The sequence below is a fragment of the Pan troglodytes genome, chromosome 22 (genome assembly GCF_028858775.2).
Source record: "Pan troglodytes isolate AG18354 chromosome 22, NHGRI_mPanTro3-v2.0_pri, whole genome shotgun sequence".
Taxonomy (NCBI): Eukaryota; Metazoa; Chordata; class Mammalia; order Primates; family Hominidae; genus Pan; species Pan troglodytes.
In genome coordinates, this window is record NC_072420.2 from 22,463,195 (window position 1) to 22,489,005 (window position 25,811).

Sequence of the window (25,811 nt, forward strand, 5' to 3'; positions counted from 1 at the left end):
AGGAACAAAAGAGGAAGAGATTCATAGAGAAATTAATGTTAATGTGTCTCTAAATCTTGATGTTTCTGGAGTAGAGTTTTCAAAAATCCCTCACTGGGATTTTTTTTTTTCTAGTTCTGCGTGCTCTGCCTTTGAGATAATTTTTCCGAAATAATTTTTTATATTAGACACTAAATTAAATGTCCACCCAAGATACCTTATTGAACTTGAAATAATTTAAGTAGTGCATGGATTAAAATAAAACACACAAGAAGAATTTTATAGCTATTTTGAAAATATGGGAATAGCATTTTAATATCTCAACTAAAGGTTTAATTTAATTGGATAATATATAAATGAAATTAGACCTAATAGTTTACAGTCTTACTTAGTTCATAATACTGACATTTTTCTCAAAACTTAGCACTTACCTACAATTTAGTAATATAATTGTGGTGAATGCAAAGAAAATACATTTTGTATTTTCACAAGGCACCATTATTTATGGTGATGGTTGAATAATTGATTTATGTATTCTAACGTTTTAACTACCCTCTTTATCTCTCTTTTATTTTTTTTTCTTAAACACACATGAGATTGTTTTCCTGGACCTCAATAAAATGTTTATATCGTATAGAAAATGCAGAAGTAACATATTCCCTCAGTAATTAAAGTGTGATTTTAATTTTACTGTCTATTTTCTGAGGTAATAAAAGTTGACTCATGTATACTTTCTTGTAATTTCAAAAGAACATTCAGGTGTTTCAGGAAGTTCTGTAACTCAAACATATTAAGTGATACAGGTAGCAATTTTCCTTCACTCCTAGTTCTCATAACACCATAAGCCTTAATAATGGCCATTCCCATTCCCTTGGTTATGTTTTCTTTATATTTCTTTGTCCATAGACGTGCCATCCAGTCCCTATGGAGTGAAGATCATGGAGCTGTCACAGACCACGGCCAAGGTTTCCTTCAACAAACCAGACTCCCATGGAGGTGTGCCTATTCATCACTATCAGGTGGATGTCAAAGAAGTAGCGTCAGAAATCTGGAAAATTGTACGCTCCCATGGAGTTCAAAGTGAGTCAACAATTTCCAAATGTGTTGGTTAATTCAAGCTGATCTTCAGTATACCTGTATGATTGGCTTTTTCGGTTTCCTCCAACATTTTCTTTTCTTTTAATAAAATGGTGTTGGGAAGATATTTCCTGTGCCCCATTCTTCTTGATAATAACTCGAATACAGAGTGAATAGTTTCCATCTTCAGTAAAAATGAAAGAGCTTAGTAGAATCAGCAGAGTTCAATTCTGGAGGAAGAAGTCACTTTAAAAAAATTCGTTGGTGGAAAGGCAATTGCTCACATACTAGATATGATGGCTGGATTTTATGAAATGTATGCTCATGTTTCATTTATTAATATTTCTCTCAAGAATAGGTGTGAAAATGATACTGCAAAATGTAGTTACCTTCTATACTTATGAAGCCATCTATAAAAATCTGTAGAATTTTATATATTTGTTTACTTTTTGTATTTTTATATTTTTTTACTTTTATATTTCTATTAAAAATCAAAATAATTTACAGAGCTTCTTTTCACTTACATAAAATTTCATCGTCTTATGAAAATGTAGTTTGTTTTCTCATTAGGAGGAGACAAAACTAAAGCAGGAAATAATAAGAATTACCAGCGTTGGCCTCTGTTGTTTAAGACACAGAACCATACTGAGTGTTCCAAAAGGGAAGCATAAAATAGTGAGGAAATTAATGTTCCATAGGTCTGTTCTCTGAGGATCCTACCTTGACCCTAACACATATGGTGTAGGGGTTCAGTAAAAAGCAAGAGCCTTCCTGAGAAGGAAAGAGGGAACCAATTCTAGTGAACATAGAGAGAAAGCAAATGAAATCATCCTGGTCTCGTCTGTGTTGACCCTACTTTATCAGTTTGCACTGAGCGTAACTATGGGTTTTTGATAGAAGTATCAGAAACATTAATCAGTCATCTATCATGTACCATATACTTCAAATAATGTCCTCAAACTGATGAGCTCATATTATTTATTTTAATTATGAAATACTTGGATTATATTATCTGTGCACATTGTGTGGTTTAGGAGAGATTTATAAAGACAGTGCCCCCAAAACAATGAGTGAGACGAAGGACTATAGTTTTTTTTAAAAAAATTTATTAACCTGGATGCAGGAATATTGTGCTACTTTAAATTTTGTTTTGTTTTATTTTATTAAAAGAAAGAAAGGGCCAGGAGCGGTGGCTCATGCCTGTAATCCCAGCACTTTGGGAGGCCGAGGCAAGTGGATCATGAGGTCAGGAGACCGAGACCATCCTGGCTAACATGGTGAAACCCTGTCTCTACTAAAAGTACAAAAAAAAATTAGCTGGACGTGGTGGCAGGCACCTGTAGACCCAGCTACTCGGGAGGCTGAGGCAGGAGAATTGCGTGAACCTGGGAGGTGGAGCTTGCAGTGAGCCGAGATCGCACCACTGCACTCCAGCCTGGGCGACAGAGCAAGACTCCGTCAAAATAAAATAAAATAAAATAAAATAAAATAAAATAAAAAATAAAATAAAATAAAATAAAATAAAATAAAATAAAATAATAAAATGGTGGTAGGTAAAAAACAGAAAGAAAAAATGCATTATTTCCTAAACTGCATAAAACTCAGTGTTTGTGCTCAAGCACAAGCACGCAGAAAATTAATATTAAGTCTGAATATTACAGAAATTGAACACGGCACAAAAGTGCTGCTGCACCCTAGCCCTGGCAAACCCAGGAAAAGGTTAATAGGCTCCCTCCAGACTTCTTGCAAAGGTGCAGCACGATGGAGAATTTATAGTGCCCTTGATCTGGCCAAGTTGATCAAGGTAAAAATCCTGACATTTTATCTCACGTGTCCATCTGTCAGAGGCAGATCACTATGTTTATAAAACAGAAATATAATAACAAAGCACATTCGTTACTTTGAAATGAGAAATAACTGTCACAGAAATTAGAACATTCAGAGTCTATATAAGTACATACTTTACCTGTTGGTATATTATGAAGATACAAAATGAGAGTCAGAAACTTGTTTGGTGAGTCTAGAATATGAACTAGGGAAGCTGCGTGCATAGAATGTTTAATGGCCTCAGACTGGGACAGTTTAAAGCTTGCGAATGAGAATAAAATATTCAAAAGTCTTGTGGCTAGGGATTTCTCACTTTGATTTAAGGAAAATGACTGCATTAGTACTTTTTTTCTGTTTCCATTGTTGATTCATCTTCCATAGGTATGTTAATGAGTACCTTAAAATCAAGTTACAGTTATGTAATCAAACCATTGTATGATCTCAACTCAGTGCAGTATAAACATGAATTTTAAATTTGACTACTACATTAAGCTCTTCTTTTTGATTCTCCCTTTCAGTTATTTAATAATATATTTGGCAGACATTGTAGATATATTATCATATTCCAGTATTAGAAAAAAAAAAGTTCAATATTGTTGGTATAGCGGTGAGCATAGCTGCCTTCCAGAATAAAAAGTTCAGCCATGCACAGTTTAAAACTTATAATAATGTTTAATTTTGCGTTCACATTGTCTCTGACCTCCATGAAAGATAAACCTCAACCTGGGGAGCTTAATGGTGAAATGAACTACATCTTGTCTTGGGAAGGTGAAAGAGATCAAATACCTCTTATGTTTCTGGTGCTGTTGACCTCATTGGGCTGTCGCTGTCACCTGCCCTCTGTGGGACAGGCATCTAAGTACCTGCCCCTTGGGGATGTGTGACTGGAGTGCAAGCACACCAGAAGGAAATAGAATATTTCCTTTTTGGAGATAGAATATTCCTTTTTGGAGATAGAATATTCCTCATGGGGTGCTGCTTAGCTTGAGCTCTTTATACCTTTCCTCACCCTTTACTTCAGCAGGATTTCTTTTAAGTGTGAATGTCACCCACTAACGTTATGCAATTTCCACTTGACCAAGAGAAATGCTCCACATTCTCACTTAGCTAAGATGTAAGAAACTGCATTTCTTTGCAGCTTATCTCTTTCTCGTTTTCCTTCTCCTCATTTTAAAGAGACATAGTAGATGAATCCTCTGTAAAAGCAGAAGTCCAAATTTCCAAATTGCGATGCAAATATCATATCTCTCCTCTCATCTCTTGTGCCAAACAATTCAGTGGGTTCTGTTCACCTCTTGGACTTACCTTCACTTACTGGGAGGGAAGTATCACTGCGCTTTCTTCTGGGTAGAAGACTTACTAGTTTCATCAGTGGATTTTTTCCTACGCCTAGTTTTCTGCTTACATTGTGGGGAGTGGGAAGGACAGGGGGCATGGGAGTTGATTCTCAAGGCTGGGGTTGCAAACCCAGTTTAGCATCTTCTTCTCCTTATCTCTGCAGGAGGTGCCTGACCTCTTCTCAAATCTTAGGTATTTAATGTTTTTTTCTTCTCTCTATGAATTGTCTCAGTTGAAAATTCCAGCACTACAGAAACATGCCCGCTACATGTTTCCATACAGTTTCTTATGGCTGTGCTGGTACTACTCTTTCTACTTGAGATTAAGAGTACCTGTGTAATGGGATTTATTTATTGCTGCATTTACACTTTATATCTCAAATGGTGATGTGATCTCACTTTATATATAAAATCATGTTTTGGAGAAAACCAAGTTTTTAAGGATTTCTTAGTGTAGACTCCATATTTGTATAGCAGGCATGAATGTAAATATGTAACTGTAAGATCAATATAAATGCAATGAGTACCCAGGGAAAGAAGCTGAGTAATTCCATTGGGACCACCCCTAACGTTGTAAGATATGTGTGTCTGGCACTTATTCTTTCTTTAGCCAAGAGATGTATTATTTTGTAAAGACATAGTAAAGATATTCATCAGAATAACATGATTTTTGCTGATAGAAATATGAAATGTGATGTTAATAGTCATAATTATATTTACTGCAAATTGACAGGAATGATTTGATTATTGAAACATATGACATAGTTTTGACTGAAACGTTCTACTTTAACCAAACATACTTTCATTTTGTTTCTGTGATTTCAATGAGTCACTATGTCCTTTAAAGTAGCATTTCCACCTTACTCACATTTTCCCATCTGACTGACTTAGGTCCTTTTAATACTTCCCAGAATGATTGTTTTACCCTGAACCACTTACAACGTACTTTCACAATCAGTCCTTGAAAGTGCTCTCACAGTAAAATTCCCTCTTCCTCCAGAATGAGTGACTGCCAAGTGGCACTGTATTTCAGATGTTATATTGTATTGTGCATATTTTAATATATAACATATTATATTTTATGGTACTCCTCTTACATTATAACTCTGAAGGATTTTTTCTCCTAGTTTATAAACTCCATGAGTGGACCTCGTATGCCTTGTTTATGTCATTGTTTCAAGTACCAAAAGCATATTAGGGTAGAGGGAATACTGAAATTTGGTGGAGGTAGGAGAATGGAAAGGATTATTTTATAGCACCTCTGACTGGGTCTTAAGTGAATCCATTATACATCCCCTTCCAATAAATATGTGTCTACAGAAGCAACTTTTTTTTTTCTTTTTTTTTTTTTTGAGACAGAATCTTGCTCTTGTCCAGGCTAGAGGACAGTGGCGTGATCTCAGCTCACTGCAACCTCCGCCTGCCGGGTTCAAGCGATTCTCGTGCCTCAGCCTCCCTAGTAGCTGAGATTACAGGTGTGCACCACCACACCTGGCTAATTTTTTTTTTTTTTTGTATTTTTTAGTAAAAATGTGGTTTTGCCATGTTACCCAGGCTGGTTTCAAACTCCTGAGCTCAGGCAATCTACCTGCCTCATCCTCCCAAAGTGCTGGGATTACAGGCATAAACCACCACGCCTCGCCAGAAGCAACTTTTAAATGGAAACTAAGGTTCAAAGTGTTTATGAGAGATTAACACACTTTTGAAAAGAGTGAAGATGAAGCAGAATTCAGCCAATGGAGTGAGCTACATTTCAGGCTCCAGTGGTATGCCGGGAGTTGTCGTTGTTGTTGTTATTGTTGTTTTTAAGGTACACAACTCTGCACTGCATATAACATTACCTTGATCAAGAAACCAGAAGACTTTACTGTAATTCTTCCACTGGGGCATGCCAGAAATTCCACACAACATTTCTTCCAACCTCTATTGTATTGACGAATATCAGCCTCACCAGATCGATCATGTGAGCAATTTATACTATGTGAGCAATTCAATGGTTATGAATTTTCAAAGAAGTATTTATCCAATCCCCCACCAGGATTCTGTGTGTGTGTGTGTGTGTGTGTGTGTGTGTGTGTTTCTAGCACACCCTTTTATTTCATTCTAAGGATATTAAGGGTCCCGGTTTATGCAGGGATCCCCACTTCATCTCCCCATTTTGAATCTTTTTTTAACCCACTGAGGCCATTCAAAACCAATCTTGTACATCAGAGACCCATGCAAAAGCTCTGAGAATCTGAGTTCCAGAAAACTGCCACAATTTATAGAAAAAACAATTATATGGCTGCTCCTCTAGCTCCTGGTCTTTCCACACACTTCATTTTTGATGTTTCAGAGTTTGCTTTCCTTTTCTGTGAGATAATCAGTGGATTTGAAAAGATTTTTGAAAATGATATGCATAATTTCTAGGTGTACTTAGAAGGCTTGTTTTTCTGGCTATCTAGGAGAAGATATTGTTGAAAATTAGAATACATATTTAAAGCACATATTATATATATATATATATTTGAATACTAAGGAAAAGCTTGTTTGTGCCTTCGTTTTGTAAATCACAGGTTGTGTTAATCATATATCTTAAAGTTTAAGAATTCTATGTAAGCACAATTATACTCATTCTCTTTGAAGCATTTGTTAGAAGATAGATTTAGGTTTATCTCTGAAAATGCAGGTACATATGGTCTCAACATTTCAGCTATCTTTTCTCTCTGAGCAGCTTTATTTATTCTAATTTATATGAGTTTAATGTTTAGTTACTTTTCCTTAGTAGTAAATATATATAATTTTTTAATACACTTATTGATGTGTCCAATTATAATTGCTGATGTCACCACCCAGAAATAATTATCAGCTCTTGGTGGACTACAATGCTATTTAAGATGAATATTGTAGCATAAATACTGTCCTGTTAGTAGATTCTAATCTTAAATAAATCCTTAACAAATTCTTAGTAATTTCACCTTCTCACTGTGCACCTGGTCCTAGGTTTAAGTTACAATGGAAGCCAGGCCTATTATTATATTCTTCTTGAAGGTTTAGCTGAAGCCGTACTAATTATCCCAACCAATGATGTGACATGAGACTAATTTTCAAACTGTAAGGAATTGTGAACCAGTCACATATCAACAACTCGAACTACAGAGATATAGAATGTGAGTCAGTGTGACTGTTCATTTTGAGTGAGAAACATGTATCACAGCTGTAGCAAGACTTTTTGGTTGGGGAAGCTACAGGATGTATTCATTGCCAAATCATATAATATTTTATGGGTTTCATACACTTCACTGGCCACTTAATGAAGAGAAAATACTAATCTTACAAACAGCTACTCTTTTTTTTTTCAGTTTTCTTAATAAAAATGACAATATCAATATTTTAAAATGTTAGGCCAGGCATGGTGGCTCACGCCTGTGATACCAGCATTTTGGGAAGGTACGGAGGGAGAATTGTTCAAAGCCGGGAGTTCAGGGTCAGTCTGGGCAACAAAGCAAGACCCCGTCTCTCTAAAAAAATTGTTTTTTATTAGTTGGGTGTGAAGGAATGGGCCAGTAGTCTCAGCTACTCAGGAGGCTGAGGCAGAAGAATCACTTGAGCCCAAGAGTTTAAGGCTGCAGAAAACTATGACTGTGCCACTGAACTCCAACCTGGGCAACAAACACAACAAGATACTGTCTCTAAAAAATAAATAAATAAAAATAAGTTAAGTACTTTCTTTTTTTTTTTTTTTGATACAGAGTCTTGCTCTGTCCCCCAAGGCTGCATTGCAGCGGCGCAATCATGGCTCACTGCAACCTCCGCCTCCCGGGTTCAAGCAATTCTCCTGCCTCAGCCTCCCGAGTAGCTGGGATTACAGGTGTGTGCCATCACATCTGGCTAATTTTTGTATTTTTAGTAGAGATGGGGTTTCACCATGTTGGCCAGGCTGGTCTGGAACTCCTGACCTCAGGTGATCCAATCACCTTAGCCTCCCTCAGCCTCCCAAAGTGCTGGGATTACAGGCGTGAGCCACTGCGCCCGGCCTTCAGGTTTAATTTTAGCAAAAGTTTTTATTTTAATAGAAATCTGGAGGAAAAAATATTTATGGTAGAGAAACTTATTTCAGTTTGGTAGAAAAGTAGTGCTTTCTTGTTTTCTATATACCTTTTTTTCCTGATAGGGTTTTGAAATATAGATTTTGATTTATAATCAATATGCCTGTTCTTGATAGGTCAGAAAACTAATTTTGAATAAAGGCGTGAATTAAAATATAGTAAAGTTTAGTAGATCAGATACTGAAATCTTAGGTGCAAATATGCCAAGTACCAGCAGTAAATATAGCCAGCATTCAAAAAACAAATTATTCCTATTTCTTTAAATGATATGTGTTGAAATGTTTTTATACCTATGATACACATTGTCAAAGAAAACTACTCTTGCATCCTAATAAGCAGCTGGGGATGTACAAAATGTATTCATTTATTCAAGTATAGAACACGTGTATGTTCATTCATATACTGAGTCATTGGTTTCATTAGTGAAAAATAAGAGGAGGCTAATGAAACTTCCCAAATCTCTTAAAACAGAGGAACTGACTCATGGAATATGTGTAACTCCTACTAGCCTAGTTGTGCAGTCATAAAGTTCTGCGTTAGGGCTAAAGTTATGGTAGAATTTTTCTTAGTATATTTGGCTCAACAAACTTTAGTTCACTGCTGATGTAGAGATTTCATGCTTACATATTTCTAACAGCTTGAAATTTTAAAAAATGTGTCATTAAAATAACCTTTTACTTAAAAATAATTTGATTTTTATATATGAGTTCAAAGATGGTACCAAAAGTATTCAGACACCCTTCACCCAACCTTCCTTTATAATAACATACCACAGTACATGTATCAAAATTAATGAATTATCATGGGTATATTAGTAGTAAATAAACTACAGAGTTTATTATGAAATGTCATTTTTAACAGCCTTCCTCTATTGTAGTTATCTTGTATTGAAAATAAATAGGCCTGGCACAGTGGCTCATGCCTGTAAACCAAGCTCTTAGGGAGGCCAAAGTGGGCAGACTGCTTGAGCTCAGGAGTTCAGGACCAACCTGGGCAACATGGCAAAACCTCATATTGACAAAAATACAAAAATTAGCTGGGTGTGGTGGCAGGCGCCTGTGGTCCCAGCTAATCTGGAGGCTGAGATGGGAGGATCACTTGAACCCAGGAGGCAGAGGTTGCAGTGAGCTGAGATTGCAGCACGGCACTCCAGCCTGGGAAACGGAAGGAAATCCTACAACAGCAACAACAAAAAAAAAGAAAAGAAAAGAAAAGAAAAAAAGGAGAAGGAGAGAAAAAGAAAAAAGAAAAGAAAAAAAATGGATTAATAAGAATGCAAACATGGAAAAGTTCATATCATTTTTACCTGTTAAAGATTTCAGAAATTCTATTCAACAAGTAAAAGCTACATGTACTTACCAAGCTTAGTAAACATTTTAGATGAATTTTACTTTTCTGTTTGTTTAAGACAATTTTTAGGTAGAAATATAAGTCAAGTTAACAATCAAACTCATTTGATTGACTCATTTAAATGACTCGAATTAGCAGGGTTTCAAATAAAAATTAATGAAATTCTTCATAACCCTGTAGTCTTCCAAATCAAAATTTTCAAACATACTTTTCTCTCTTGCTCATCATACTTCACTCTCAATTTGTAGATTTTTAAATTCTGGAAGTGTTTCTGCTTCAGCAGTAGTTAATATTTACATCACCTTCAGGTAAACTTTAATGCAGTTTTCATGAGAAACCCATACATGTTTCATGTCTACAAAACTAAAAGACAGTTATTATTTTACGAAGCATGGAATACCAAAAACAAAAACAATACCTTTTAAGTGACATCCTAGTGAATCTCCATTTGTCATGAGACCTCAAGCTTTCCAGTTCTGGCACAAAGTGATTACTCATACCGTCACTTCAAAATGATGATTATCTTCATTTATTTTAGTTATATTGAACAAAATATACATTTAAAAAATCTAATTACTAAATATTCTCCAACAAATATGTACTTAGTATATACTATTAGTGATGCATGCTTTCAAATATTTGGACTATATCAATGAATGAAACAAAAAATTATTTGCCCTTCAGGAGCTTAGATTCTAACAGATGGATTCAGATAATTTTTATGCCTTATTTCATAGGTTTAAAAGAGCAATGGGGAAAAGGTAAGAAGAGAGGGATTGAAACTATTGAGAAGGTTGGGAGACTTAGCAATTTTAAGTAAGGTAGTGAGGGTAGGTTTTATTGGCAAAGTGATTTTTCCGCAGAGACTGGGAAAGATGAACATGGTATCCTGGAGGAAAGCCTCCCAGGCAGAGTAAGCTGCTAACAAAAGTGCCCTTAGGCTGGAGTGGGCTTGTTTGATTAAGGAACAAAGAGGTCAGCATGGTTGCACTAGAGAGAAAAAAATCAGATGGCGTAAGGAGATGCAATCAGAAAGATACGAGGCTAGGCAAAGGAGTACTCTATGTAATGAATATGACCTGGCAGTACTGACATCTCCTGAGGGACTGTTAGAAGTGCAGACTCTTGTATCTTTTCTCAAATCTATGAAATCTAGACTTCATTTTAACAAGATGACCCGATATTTACATACACGTTAAAGTTCCAGAAGCACTGATATAACACATTGTAAGATCACACAGGACTTCAGTTCTTTTTCTGGTTTTTAGAGGGAGTCCTTTGGGGTGTTTTGTGTAGAGTATAATGACCTGAAATATCTAGTATCACTCTAGCTGCTGTCTTGAGAGAAGAGTGCAAGTAGGCGGAACAGTTCAGAGGCAAAGGTGGCCTTCTAAATGAAAGACGCACAGCACTCAAACCAGGCAGTTGAGGAGGGATGGGAAGAAGTTGTCAAATTCTAGACATATTTTAAAGGTAGTGTCCAGAGAATTTCCTTAGATGCGTAGGAACATGGAGGATAGGACATAGGGTGGAAATAAATGAAATAAAGAAACTGAAGCTGATTCTGACATTTTAGACCTAAAATCTCAACTAAAAGTTGCCAAGATGGGAAAAACTAGGTGCATCTTGCTTGGTGAGTGGAAATCAGCCTTGTGAATTAAGACTGAAACTGATGTCTTTAATCCCATAGAAATACCATGAAGGCAGTAGAAGATGGCTAAAGAGAGGTCTAGACTGTAGGTACAAATTTAAAAGTCACTTGCATTTGGATGTTTAAAGTCAGGATATTGTGAAGTCAACAGAGGAATAAATGCAGAGAGGGGAAAGAAAAGGCCCATAGACTGAGCCATTGTCTGGTTTACTTACATATTAGTATATATTTTCTTAAAGATGTTTGCTATATAATAATGAGTTACCTAAAGTGTGACTTTTCTAAATTTATGGGGAATTTTCTACATTGTGTTATGGCACTACTAAAAATAATAAAAGAAAATATTGATATGAGTCTATGTTACTTGAAATAATTTTTAGGGGGAGATGTACCTCAAAAGATATTCCACAAGAAATGATCTTTCTCTTTATCCCACCCTCGCCCCTCCTACAAACACTGGATTACTTTAACTATACAAAAATTTTCCTGCTTTCTCTTGTGGGCATTTAGTGCTATAAATTTTCCTCTACACGCAGCTTTAAATGTGTCCCAGAGATTTTGGTATGTTGTGTCTTTGTTCTCAATATGCAGCCATAAAAAAAGATGAGTTCATGTCCTTTGCAGGGACATGGATGAAGCTGGAAACCATCATTCTCAGTAAACTATCACAAGGACAGAAAACCAAACATTGCATGTTCTCACTCATAAGTGGGAGTTGAACAATGAGAACACATGGACAGAGGGAGGGGAACATCACACACCGGGGACTGCCGACGGGTGGGAGCCTGGGGAGGGATAACATTAGGAGAAATACCTAATGTAAATGATGAGTTGATGGGTGCAGCAAACCAACATGGCACATGTATGTATACCTATGTAACAAACCTGCACATTGTGCACATGTACCCCAGAACTTAAATGTATATATTTTTTTCTTTTTTCTTCTTCTCTTCCCTATTGTGCTTGCTTTCTGTGTTGTGGAAAAATATATTACTGTGTATTTTTATGTATATTAGCAGACATCTTTTATAAGCAATGAGTAAAGATTCATTTGGTCCAATGACATGAATCAATGACAGGTATTGCATTTTTCAAATGCTGTAGCATACCAGATATGAAGCTTCTTTGGATAACAGTTCTGATGGGATGGGTCTAAATTTCTCTTTTTAAGTACTCAGTGAGAGAGAGCCCTTTTCCATTATAGTAGAGGCAGTTGTTCTGTAGGAGGACCTATAGATTTCTCAGAGCTTCAAGGTCATTGTAAAATAATTTCCACTTATGCTTCAAGGTGTTTATCCTGCAGCATTTCTTTGAAACTAGTTATTTACAATTCCCTGGAAGTAACTGGATTTCCCTCTATCATACTACTCAACTTCACTGTTACAGAAAACTTTAAGATAATCAGTATTTGTACTGGTTATCAAAGGGAATAATTCCAGTTTTTGCCCATTCAATGTGATATTGGCTGTGGGTTTGTCATAAATAGCTCTTCTTTTTTTGAGACGTGTTCCATCAATACCTAGTATATTTAGAGTTTTTAACATGAAGGGATGTTGAATTTTTTCAAAGGCCTGCATCTATTGAGATTATCGTGGTTTTTGTCAATGGTTCTGCTTATGTGATGGATTACGTTTATTGATTTGTGTATGTTGAACCAGATTTGCGTCCCAGAGATGAAGCTGACTTGATCATGGTGGGTAAGTTTCTTGATGGGTTGCTGGATTCAGTTTGCCAGTATTTTATTGAGGATTTTCATATCGATGTTCATCAGGGATATTGGCGTGAAGCTTTCTTTTTCTGTTGTGTCTCTGCCAGGTTTTGGTATCAGGATGATGCTGGCTTAATAAAGTGAGTTAGGGGGAGTCCCTCCGTTTCAATTGTTTGAAATCGTTTCAGATAGAATGGTACCAGCTCCTCTTTGTAACTCTGGTAGAATTTGGCTGTGAATCTGTCTGGTCCTGGGCTTTTTTTTTTGGTTGGTAGGCTATTAATTATTGCCTCAATTTCAGAACTTGTTATTGTTCTATTCAGAGATGTGACTTCTTCCTGGTTTGGTCATGGGAGGGTGTATGTGTCCAGGAATTTATCCATTTCTTCTAGATTTTCTAGTTTCTTTGCATAGAGGTGTTTATAGTATTCTCTGATGGTAGTTTGAATTTCTGTGGGATCAGTGGTGACATTCCCTTTATCTTTTTTATTGTGTCTACTTGATTCTTCTCTCTTTTCTTCTTTATTAGACTAGTTAGTGTTCTATCTATTTTGTTAATTTTTCAAAAAACCAGCTCCTGGATTCATTGATTTTTTGGAGTGTTTTTGGTGTCACTATCCCCTTCAATTCTTCTCTGATCTTAGTTATTTCTTGTCTTCTGCTAGCTTTGTGGTTAGTTTGCTCTTGCTTCTCTAGCTCTGTTAAGTGTGATGTTAGGGTGTCGATTTGAGATCTTTCTAGCTTTCTGATGTAGACAATTAGTGTTGTAAATTTCCCTCTTAACATTGCTTTAGCTGTGTCCCAGAGATTCTGGTACTTCATCTCTTCATTCTCATTGGTTTCAAATAACTTTTTAATTTCTGCCTTAATTTCATTATTTACCCAGGAGTCATTCAGGAGCAGATTGTTCAATGTCCATTTAATTGTGTGGTTTTGAGTGAGTTTCTTAATCCTGAGTTCTAATTTGATTGCACTGTGGTCTGAGAGGCTGTTCGCTATGATTTCAGTTCTTTTGCATTTGCTGAAGATTGTTTTACTTCCAATTACGTGGTCGATTTTAGAATAAATGCCATATGGAACTGAGAAGAATGAATATTATGATGATTTGGGGTGAATAGTTCTGTAGATATCTATTAGTTTCACTTCATCCAGAGCTGAGTTAAAGTCCTGAATATCCTTGTTGATTTTCTGTCTCGTTGATTTGTCTAATATTGTCATTGGGGTGTTAAAGTCTCCCACTGTTATTGTGTGGGAGTCTAACTCTCTTTGTAGGTCTGTAAGAGCTTGTTTTATGAATGTGGGTGCTCCTGTATTGGATGCATATATATTTAGCATAGTTAGCTCTTCTCGTTGACTTGATCCCTTTAGCATTATGTAATGCCCTTGTTTTGTATTTTTTGATCTTTGTTGGTTTAAAGTGTGTTTCATCAGAGACTAGGATTACAACTCCTGCTTTTTTTTTTTCTTGGTAAATTTTCCTCCATCCCTTTATTTTGAGCCTATGTGTGCCTTTGCACGTGAGATGGGTCTCCAGAATACAACACACTGATGGGTCTTGACTCTTTATCGACTTTGCCAGTCTGTGTCTTTTAATTGGGGCATTTAGTCCGTTTACATTTAAGGTTAGTATTGTTATGTGTGAGTTTGATCCTGATCAAGAGTCATCATGATGCCATCTTGTTATTTTGCAAACTAGTTGATGCAGTTTCTTCACAGTGTCATTGGTCTTTATATTTTGGTGGTTTTTGCAGTGGCTGGTACCAGTTTTTCCTTTCCATATTTAGTGCTTCCTTCTGGAGCTTTTGCAGGGCAGGCCTGGTGGTGACAAAATCCCTCAACATTTGCTTATCTGAAAATGATTTTTTTTCTCCTTCAGTTATGATGCTTAGTTTGGCCGGGTATGAAATTCTGCATTGAAAATGCTTTTCTTTAAGAATGATGAATATTGGCCCCCAATCTCTTCTGGCTTGTAGCGTTTCTGCTGAGAGGTCTGCTGTTAGTCTGATGGGCTTCCCTTTGTAGGTGACCTGACCTTTTCCTGGCCTTAACATTTTTTAAAATTTTATTTCAATCTTGGAGCATCTGATGATTATGTGTCTTGGGGTTGACCTTCTTGCGGAGTATCTTAGTAGTGTTCTCTGTATTTTCCTAAATTTGCATGTTGGCCTGTCTTACTGGGTTAGAAAGTTCTCCTGGATAATATCCTGAAGTATGTTTTCCAGCTTGTTTCCATTCTCCCCATCTTCTTCAGGTACTCCAATCAATCATAAGCCCAGTCTTTTTACGTAGTCCCATATTCTGTCATCACTCCTATTCCACATAGTATTGGAAGTTCAGGCCTGTGCAATCAGGCAAGAGAAAGAAATAAAGAGTATTCAAATAGGAAGAGAGGAAGTCAAATTGTCTCTGTTTGAAGATGCTATGATTCTATATTTGGAAAACCCCATCATCTCAGCCCAAAATGCCCTTAATCTGATAAGAAACTTCAGCAGACTCTGAGGATAAAAAATTAATGTGGAAAAGTCACAAATATTCCTTTACACCAACAATAGACAAGCAGAGAGCCAAATCACAAATGAATTCCCATTCACAATTGTTACAAAGACAATAAAATGCCTAGGAATATAGCTAACAAGGGAATGTGAAGGACCTCTTCAAGGAGAACTACAAACCACTCTCAAGGAAATAAGAGAGGACACAAAGAAATGGAAAAACTTTCCATTCTCATGGATAGGAAGAATCAATATTATGAAAATGTCCATACTGCCCGAAGTAATTTCTACTTTCAATGCTATTCCCATCAACCTACCATAGACATTCTTCACAGATTAGAAAAAAAATACTTTAAATTTTGTAGGGAATCAAAGAAGACCCTGTATAACCAAGACAATCCTAAGCAAAAAGAACAAAGCTAGAGGCATCAAGCTACCTGACTTCAAAATATACTACAAGGCCACAGTAGCAAAAACAGCATGTTACTGGTATCAATACAGACATATAGACCAATGAACAGAACAGAGACCTCAGAAATAACACCACACATCTACAACCATTTGATCTTCTACAAACCTGACAATACAAGCAATGGGGAAAGGATATCCTTTTCAATAAATGGTGCTGGGAAAACTGGCTAGCAATATGCAAAAAACTGAAACTGGACCCCTTCCTTACACCTTATACAAAAATTACCTCAAGATGGATTAAAGACTTAAATGTAAAACCCAAAACCATGAAAACCCTAGAAGAAAACCTAGGCAATGCAGTTCAAGACGTAGGCATGGGCAAAAACTTCATGACGAAAAGCCAAAAGCAATTGCAACAAAAGCCAAATTTGACAAATGGGATTTAACTAAACTAAAGAGTTTCTGCACAGCAAAATAAACTATCATCAGAGTGAACAGGCAACCTACAGAGTGGGAGAAAATGTTTGCAATTTACCCATCTGACATAAGTCTGATATCCATAATTTACAAGGAACTTAAACAAATTTACAAGAAAAAAACAACCCCATCAAAAAGTGGGCAAAGAATATGAACAGACACTTCCCAAAGAAGACATTTACGTGGACAACAAACTTACAAATAAAAGCTTAACATCACTGATCATTAGAGAAATGCAAATCAAAACCATAATGAGATACCATCTCACACTCGCCAGAATGTTGATTATTAAAAAGACAAGAAACAATAGATGCTAGAGAGGCTGTGGAGTAATAGGAATGCTTTTACACTGTTGATGGGAATGTAAATTAGTTCAACCATCATGGAAGACAGTATGGAGATTCCTGAAAGATCTAGAACCAGAAATATAACTGGACCCAGCAATCCCATTACTGCATATATACCCAAAGGAATAAAAATTATTCTACCCTAAAGACACATGCACACGTATGTTTATTGCAGCACTATTTACAATAGCAAAGTCACGGAGCCAACCCAAATGCCCATCAATGATAGACTGGATAAAGAAAATGTGGTACATAAACACCATGAAATACTATGCAGCCATAGAAAAGAATGAGAACATGTCCTTTGCAGGGACATGAATGAAGTTGGAATCCATCATCCTCAGCAACAGACACAGGAACAGAAAACCAAACACCTCATTTCTTACTCATAAGTGGGAGATGAACAATGAGAACACTTGGACACAGGGAGGGGAAAGATACACACCAGGGCCTGCTGAGGGTGTGGGGGCAAAAGGAGGGAACTTAGAGGATAGGTCTATAGGTGCAGCAAACCACCATGCCACATATATACCTACGTAATGAACCTGCACCTGTATCCTGGAAATTGAAGTAAAATAAATAAATAAATAAATAAATAAATAAAATAATCAGTATTTGGTCTTAGCTTTAAACTACTACAGATTTTAAAATCTTAATGAGTTATAGTGCTTTTAAAATTTTTCTACTAGAGTATTTTCTATGATTACACTATTTCTAACATAAATACCCAAAGAAAAAAGACTATCATTTCTAAATGACTATATTTCATATGGTAAAGGAGAAATTGACTATAAAATTCATCTGACTATGTTAAATGAAACTGCAGTAAACTTATGAATTGCAAAAAAGAAGAAAAGTAATCCACACTAATTCCATATTTTCAGTGAAAGAAAATTTGTTCTGATTTGCATGTTGTGGAAAGGTTTCTGTATGTTAAAATTCGGATAAGAATATCTTGGACTGTGTTCATTGCACCCATAAAGAGAACCATAGCTAAATTAGGATGTTGTATGTAATTACACTCTTAATGAATTTAAACCATGTAGATCAAAGTATACAGGCACTAAGCTAAGAGAAAAATTAGGCAAAATAACAATTTTAGGTAAAATTACTTGTCTGCTAGAAACCTCCTCACTTATCTTAAGATGAAGACACAAATTCATACATAATTCTATACTCAGCCTGGTCTCTGCTATATGTTAAGGAGAACTTCTATGCAAATACTTTTTCAATTTTTCAATAAAATTAATGAGCTTTTCTGTGCATGCATAATTTTATGAATCAAATAAATAGTACAAATAAATGATATTAATTTATGTAAGAAAAATGTTTGTGAGTAGTGAGAAAACAAATGTGAATATTTCATGAGTGTTTTATAGGAGTTTAATCCACGGGAGGAGAATGAAAGTATTCATAGTGCCCAGAAACTTAAAAAAAAAAATTAGAGCTCATCTGACTGCTCAAACATACACTCTTAAGGCAAATTTAAAATTCAATGTAAATATGATGTTTGCTAGAATGTAGCTTTTAAGTCCCTAATCCCAGTGAAGAATTCTTGTGGGCTCTCATGCACATTTTGAGAGTGAATTTTATTGATAGCGCATTTTAGAAGACATTTAAATATAATAACTATAAAATTTTTGAAATTATGCCAACATATACTATTGTATTAAACATTATTTGACTTTTTGATTATTAAAATTACTTACTATAAACATTAAATATTTTATCTATTATAGTATATAAATGTCTTCAAAGGTTAAGGAGGGGTATAGAGCCATTCCATTATTCACTCAATGGCTTAAGATGCTTATATCAGCAAGATTCTAATCTTCTATTTCAATAGTACCATCCTATAGGGAGTGATGAATGCCACAGACTGACATGTACAGATATGATTTCAGAGGCTGGTACTATCTTGGTTCTCATTGCTTTTACTTTATGTATAGATTATGGAGATAATATTATTAATTTTTCTTATTTTTAGCATCTTGTATTCGTTCTTTTTCTGTGTATCAGTGTCTGTTCATCTTTCTTTTAATCTTTTAAACTAATGTACTGTTTTGATTTTTTAAACTAATGCACTGCCTGATTTGCCTTTTTACAAAATCTCCATTGCACATAACAGTGTTATTTAAAGATGCACCTATTCCAGGGTATTTGAAAGATCAATCATCAGGGTACACAAAGATAAATCAGAAAATATTTTCAATTCATCTAATCAAATAATATAAATTACAATTTAAATAATCACACTGAATAAATGATTGACAATACTGTGTATATATACACATTATATATGTATATGTATGTATGTGTGTATATATATACTATTTTAATATATGCATGTGTGTGTGTGTGTGTGTGTGTGCCTCATGTGTCTTAATATCTTAGTCTCTTTTTATAAATTAGGAGACAGGGTTTCGCTCTATCACCCAGGCTGGGGTACAGTGGCACAATCATAGCTCACTGAAGCCTCCAAAACCTGGGCTCAAGCGATCTTCCCACCTCAGCCTCCTGAGTAGCTGGGACTACACACGGCTAATTTAAAATTTTTTTCTTAGAGAAGAGGTCTTGCTGTGTTGCTCAGGATGGTCTCAAATTCCTGGCCTCAAGTGGTCCTCTTGCCTCAGCCTCCCAAATCACCGGGATTATAGGCATGAGCCACTGTGCCCTGCCTTAGCCTTTCTTTTCTGCCTTACCTCATATCTTTTCTCTACATAAATACTTGGCACTTTCATGTCTGTCCACTTATTATGTCCAATATGTATTTTACTTTCTTACAGTCATGCATGAATTTGTGTTATTCCTCCTCCCCATCATGTATGTATGTATGTATGTATGTATATATACACACACACACACACACACACACACATATCTCCTGTCACCAAAGGGGATTCCCTTTTGTCTTTAATGTTAGAATACGCAGTAGAAGTAGCACATGTTACACACAGGTTAAATGCTGCTTTTAATTTAAAGGGTGGGGGAAAGAAGTAGGAATATATATGTATAGGTCCAATATATTCCAAGCGTTTATATGAGAATTCATGAGATTCATTTTTAGTGGAAATAGTTTTCTCTTCCTTTGGTACCCTATAGGAACTATTGCTCATACAGGTATTTTGCCAGCTGCTCACTTGTTAAGCAGTATGACATCAGTCACGCCTCTCTGTCTTGACTGCACATTGGAGGGCCTGTTTACCGTTCATTTGGCTCTTTGAGTCTTCCATATCATTTGAGATGAATAAATGGATTATCTAATTACTGTTTGTTTACACTCAAATAAAATTAAATAGTTACTATTTTCAAACATCTATAAATTATCAACATGTCCAGGTCAAATCAAATTAAACCATCTAAGCACATTGATCGTTTTATTCTTTCTTTGGAATTTGTAGAAAGAGAATCCACAAGCTTTTCTGGGAAGTAATGTTATGTAGTTAGCTGTTCTTCAATATTAATTCTTAATGAACATGAGTAAACCTTCATTCTACTTACCAAGATTTTTAAAAAATTCCATTGCAACAATTTATTTTATTCTAAGTGCAGACATAAGTAGACATTTTAGTAAAATTAAAATAGTAGTTTCTCTTCCTCTAAAGCACAGTCTTAGTTGTTACTACTTCTTTCTCGCACCCTTTAAATTAAAAGCAGCATTTAACAACTGTGTAATATGTGCTACTTCTACTGGGTTATCTAACATTAAAGACAAAAGGGAATCCCCCTTGGTGACAGGACAAGCCTGTGCCGTTCTGGTAACGTGGGCTTGTCAATGAAAAATAAGATAGATTTCACATCACAGAGAAAATAATGGGCTTCATGACGCTGCTTCAACTTGGAAACCTCACCAGACATCTTCATCTCCACAGTTTATTATGACACAGAAACACGTAGCAAAACATGTAGGTTTAAGTTTCAAGGCCCATGATTTTCTGTCCATGGTAGTGTTGTCTTTTTTCCCCATCTATTGGTTGGGCCACTCATACTACATTCTTTATCTTCAACTCTTTCTTGACAAATGATTCTCACTTAATTCTACAAATATTTGTCCTGCCTACTGTATTTCTTGATGCTCAGATTCTGAATAGCTTTAAAGAACACTCCTTTTCTTTCATTTTAGGATATAGTTTATTAGTGACTTTAAATCTTATGTTATGTAATTTTCAGGAGGTTTTTTATCTCCTCTGATTTATAGATGTGAACTGAGCACACACACACACACACATAGATGTATGTACACACACATATATATTATATACACATATATACATACATATTCTAACACAAATGACTTCCTACTTGGTCATCTTAATTGAAATGATATATGTCCATTCATTTAATTTAACAAAAACTGAAAAGCACCTACTATGTTTAGGGAGATTTTAGAATTTTGAATTGCTAGAGATTCCATAGTGAAGAAAGTAATACAATGTTTGTCTTCATGGAATTTACATTGTCGAGGGGGAAGATGTATTTATAGATGCATCAATAGATAAAATATCAATTTATATATAATGTATAAAATATAATATATATTATAAATAAATATATATAAAATATATTATTTATTATAAATAAATATATAATATATAATATATACAATTATATATTGAATATATAATTGTATATATAGTATATATAGTATTGTACATATAATTGTATATATAGTATAATATATACAATATATTATATATTATATACAAATATATATAATATATTATATATAAATATGTATAATATATTATATATAAATATATAATATATATTTAATATATATATATTATATATTATTTAAAAAATATAATATATATAATATATAATATATTACTTTATATATTGTATAATATATATTATGTAATATGTTACTTTATATATTATATAATATGTTACTTTATATATTATATAATATAATATATAGTATAATAAATATATAATATATAATATATTACTTTATATATTATATAATATATATTATATAATATATAATATATTACTTTATATATTATATAATATATATTATATAATATATTCCTTTATATATTATATAATATATATTATATAATATATTACTTTATATATTATATAATATATTATATAATATATTCCTTTATATATTATATAATATATTATATAATATATTCCTTTATATATTATATAATATATTATATAATATATTCCTTTATATATTATATAATATATTATATAATATATTCCTTTATACATTATATAATATATATATAAAATATAAATATATAATATATAAAAATAATATACATATATAAAAATATAAATATACTTATAAATTATATATTATATATTTAATATATTATATTAAATATATTATATATAACAAAATATATGTAGTTTATGTATAATGTTTAATATATCAAAATTTATAATTTTAAAACAGTTAATGATATAAAGTATGAAGAAAAATGAAGCAGAGCAAGATGCTGTGTAAGTGGGGGTGGGAGTGGGGACTAATTTTATAAAGAGGAGTCAGCAGGGTCTGTGATGTTTAAGCAGAGTCCCATATGAAGTGAGGGCATGATCACATAAATACCTAGGGAAGCCTAGCCTTGGCAGAGGTCAGTATGAAGGGCGTCCTGCCTGGAATGGCATGATCAGAGAGAGGAATTAAATGAAGTAGGAGTAGACAGATAGCCAAGCCAATGTCCCATGGGGCCTTACAGGCTGTGGAGAAGACTTTGCATTTTATTCTTAATGTCATGGAACCTTATTGAAAATCTCGTAAGTAATTCTAGAAAGGAGTATAGGAGAGGTCATTTTTAAGTACTGACATTATTAAAAGGGATCATTTTGAGTAGGGAACAACCTTTCTCAAAATCTCCTTTACCACATGAAGCAAAATTCTGGGGTTAGAAAAGTAAAAGTTACCTTCTGCCATATGTTTAGTAAAGATGAAGAATCCTTAGTGCATTGTATCACTTGATATACATTTTCCTTCTTTTTCTAGATTAAACAAATGATTCTGTGCTATTTTTGAAATTCTCATCTTTACTAGTTCTCAAAATATTGAAATTTAGTTTCCCCCTGTATTATGTTGAATTAGTCCTTAGAATATAAGGCGATGTTTATAGTTAAGGTTTGTTTTTGTTTGTTTCTTTCTTCGGTATGGTGTTTTTATTCTTGAAATACAGAGGTCTACCATGACAATAGTTCAGCGTCCTATGAATGTTCTTTTTGAATTTTTAAACAGTATGATGAAGGTAAGTTATGATTTACCATGTCTAGGATTTCTAGTTACATATTGTGGAAATTAATTGATCTAACTTTGTAGAAATTTGACCACCTACCCTTTTCTAAATATATATATAGACACACACAGAGAAATCATACTTTTCCTGTACTAATTACAAAACTCTAGAGTGATGTTAAATTTTTCATGCATTAAACCACTAAAGCCTACAGTGTGCCAAGGCACTGTTCAAGGAAGTGAGAATATAATCACAAAAAATTCTTCCCTAATTCATATTAAATTGTATATATGGAGTGTGTATGTTTGTGTATACCCATTGGAAGTTTGTTTTATTCTGCCAACTGATCTAATTAGATAAACTCAGTCAATATATTTGAATCCCACATTCCAGCAGCTATTTTCTCCATTTGCTTTTATTGCTGTTTGTGGTGAGTTTGATATATAATTTTAAGGTGTTAACATCCCTAACTTATGTATGGGTACAGCTCATAAATACGAACCCGTGTCATGCAACTCATATATGACTGTGTTCAAAATAATGTATATTAGACTGTAAAACGATTTTAATATTTTAAATAACTTTCCTGCATTTGTCGGTTTCAGCAGGAAAGTTATATTTAATAACTTCCCTGTATTTGTTGGTTTCAGTATTAATTAATCTCATTAATGCTAAACTTTGTGATCCTAGGTTAAAAAACATATTCAAGATAGCTTCAGGATGTTTGGTATACAAATAGGTCTGGCTAAATATAAGTGTTAGCTTTCTCAAGCATCTAAATGCTGACGGGCTTTTAAAAAACCAGGGCTTTAAGGAGAAAACACCTGCTCTGTGGTTTTGTAGCAGATATGAAGTATTCAAATTTCTTAATAAATAGAAAAAGAAATATATAACAGAAACAGGTTGCACTTGTCTTTCTCATTAAGCAGGTGGTTAGTACCATTATTTGCATTTTCATAGCCTTAATATACATTTTCCTTCTCTAGATACAAGGGGAAATTATCACAAATTTGCCTAAGGATAGCAATTAGGATTACTAATTTATTCTTCTTTGCATTTTATTAAGCTTTAACAAATACAAATGAATTTCATAAGGGAAGATTATATGTGTTTTTACATCTACCATTATAAATTTGTATGCCAAATAAGATCACATGGTTTCTTTCCCAAATTCTAACATAATCTTCCACTCAGAGTCCTTTTAAAAGGAAACCTATTGGCAAAAAAAAAAAAAAAAAGTTTAATTTGTCCTGTTTGATGACTCAATACAGCCAGGGTATCCCAAATAAAAAGTTATTGGAATAATATGATTTCATCGTTTTTACATTTATACCTACAATTAATTGTATTCACTGCAACTTTAATTTAGAAATACTCATTTTTTTGAGCTCTAAAATGCAAGGTTCAAGTGATTTTTTTTCCTTTTAATTTAGGAGGAGATCCAATAGAATAATTCAAATAAGCATTTTCAGGTTCTATGACATGCTCATAAGAAAATAAATTATTTATAGAAATGTTTATTCATAGAATTACTGTCCTAATAATTTAACTTCTCCAGAAAACGTGTTTTAAAATGCTATATATCAAAATAACGTGTAATCTTTCAAAATAGCATTAGAAAAATATAATGCAATATTTTCCTGAAATATTTGAATTATTATTTAGGAATACAATTCTTGTCACAAATATTTAGTGATGTGAAAATCTCGGCAAACCATTCATATTAATTCATTTAAAATATTTAAATAAATAACTTGAAAATGAAAAATGTGTATTAAGCAACAACAAAGGACAGAAAGAAACATAAATGTTTCCAAATATCTAGAGAGATTAGAAGGTTTTTATGGCTTGAATTTCATTGAAAAATAACAAGCAATTTATTAGAATTAATGGAGATATCTGGGTTAACTATAGAGAAGAATGGCTTAGCAAAGACAAATTTTAAATATTATTATGAATTTCTTCCCAATATAATATTAAAAATTCTTTCAAAATAAGAGAGAAAACTTTAAAAAAAGAAACAAAAACCTGCCTAGTGTTGCAATTGGTGCATTGATCTCAAATCTTGTTCACATTCTAACAAGGCCTCTGGGCTTTCTGTGTGATTTGGTATGTTCCATAGTAGAGAATACAAATGATATAGCAAGAACAGTTCATTCATCATTATTAGCAAATTTGTCTGGGAATCTTGAATTGGATATATGAAATAAATAGGTTGATTTCATAGTTTAAGAAATGACAGAATATGCTGGCCAGAGTGTATAATAGTAACAAAGTGGCTGGTACATGCATCTTTACTACAAAAGGCCTAAGAATCAAATCTCTAATTAACCAGAGAATCTGATTGACTTTATTCTGAATCTCTCTTCTCTGTATTTTTAGTGTGATTACAATTTGTTCCTGTGAACTATAAGGAAAATGCTGAATTGTATTCATTTTATAGTGCTAGCAATTCATGTGGATAATCAGCATGGATTTACATTTTTTTAGTCTAATGAGAACTCAGAAACACGTAATTAAGTAAAATATTCTGAGAAAGACACTGTGTCCTCTAATAGTTTAAATTAAATTTTAAAAAGATCTTACACCATATGCAAAAATCAACTCAAAATAGATTAAAGACTTAAAGGTAAAACCTGAGCCCATAAATCTACTAGAAGAAAATTTCTATAGAATGACTGTTTGGCACCCTCAAAATTTATATATTGAATCCTAGTCCTCAATGTGATGGTATGGGAGGTGGGGCTTTGAGAGGTATTAAATCCTAAGGGCAAAATGCTCATGAGTAGGATTGGTGCCCTTTTAAAAGATATTCCAGGGAGCGACCTAACTTCTACATCTATGTG

General features: G+C 33.9%; 1 protein-coding gene across 5 annotated transcripts in view; it reads left to right on the forward strand.

The window, feature by feature from the left end:
• NCAM2 (neural cell adhesion molecule 2) overlaps positions 1 to 25,811 on the forward strand; it is a 548,173-nt gene that overhangs the window by 435,205 nt on the left and 87,157 nt on the right. For all 5 annotated transcript variants that reach the window (XM_009446220.5, XM_054675113.2, XM_531397.8 and 2 more), the window contains one exon: positions 886 to 1,059. In XM_009446220.5, the coding sequence (XP_009444495.3) occupies positions 886 to 1,059 (174 nt within the window). The remainder of the gene's footprint in view (positions 1 to 885; positions 1,060 to 25,811) is intronic.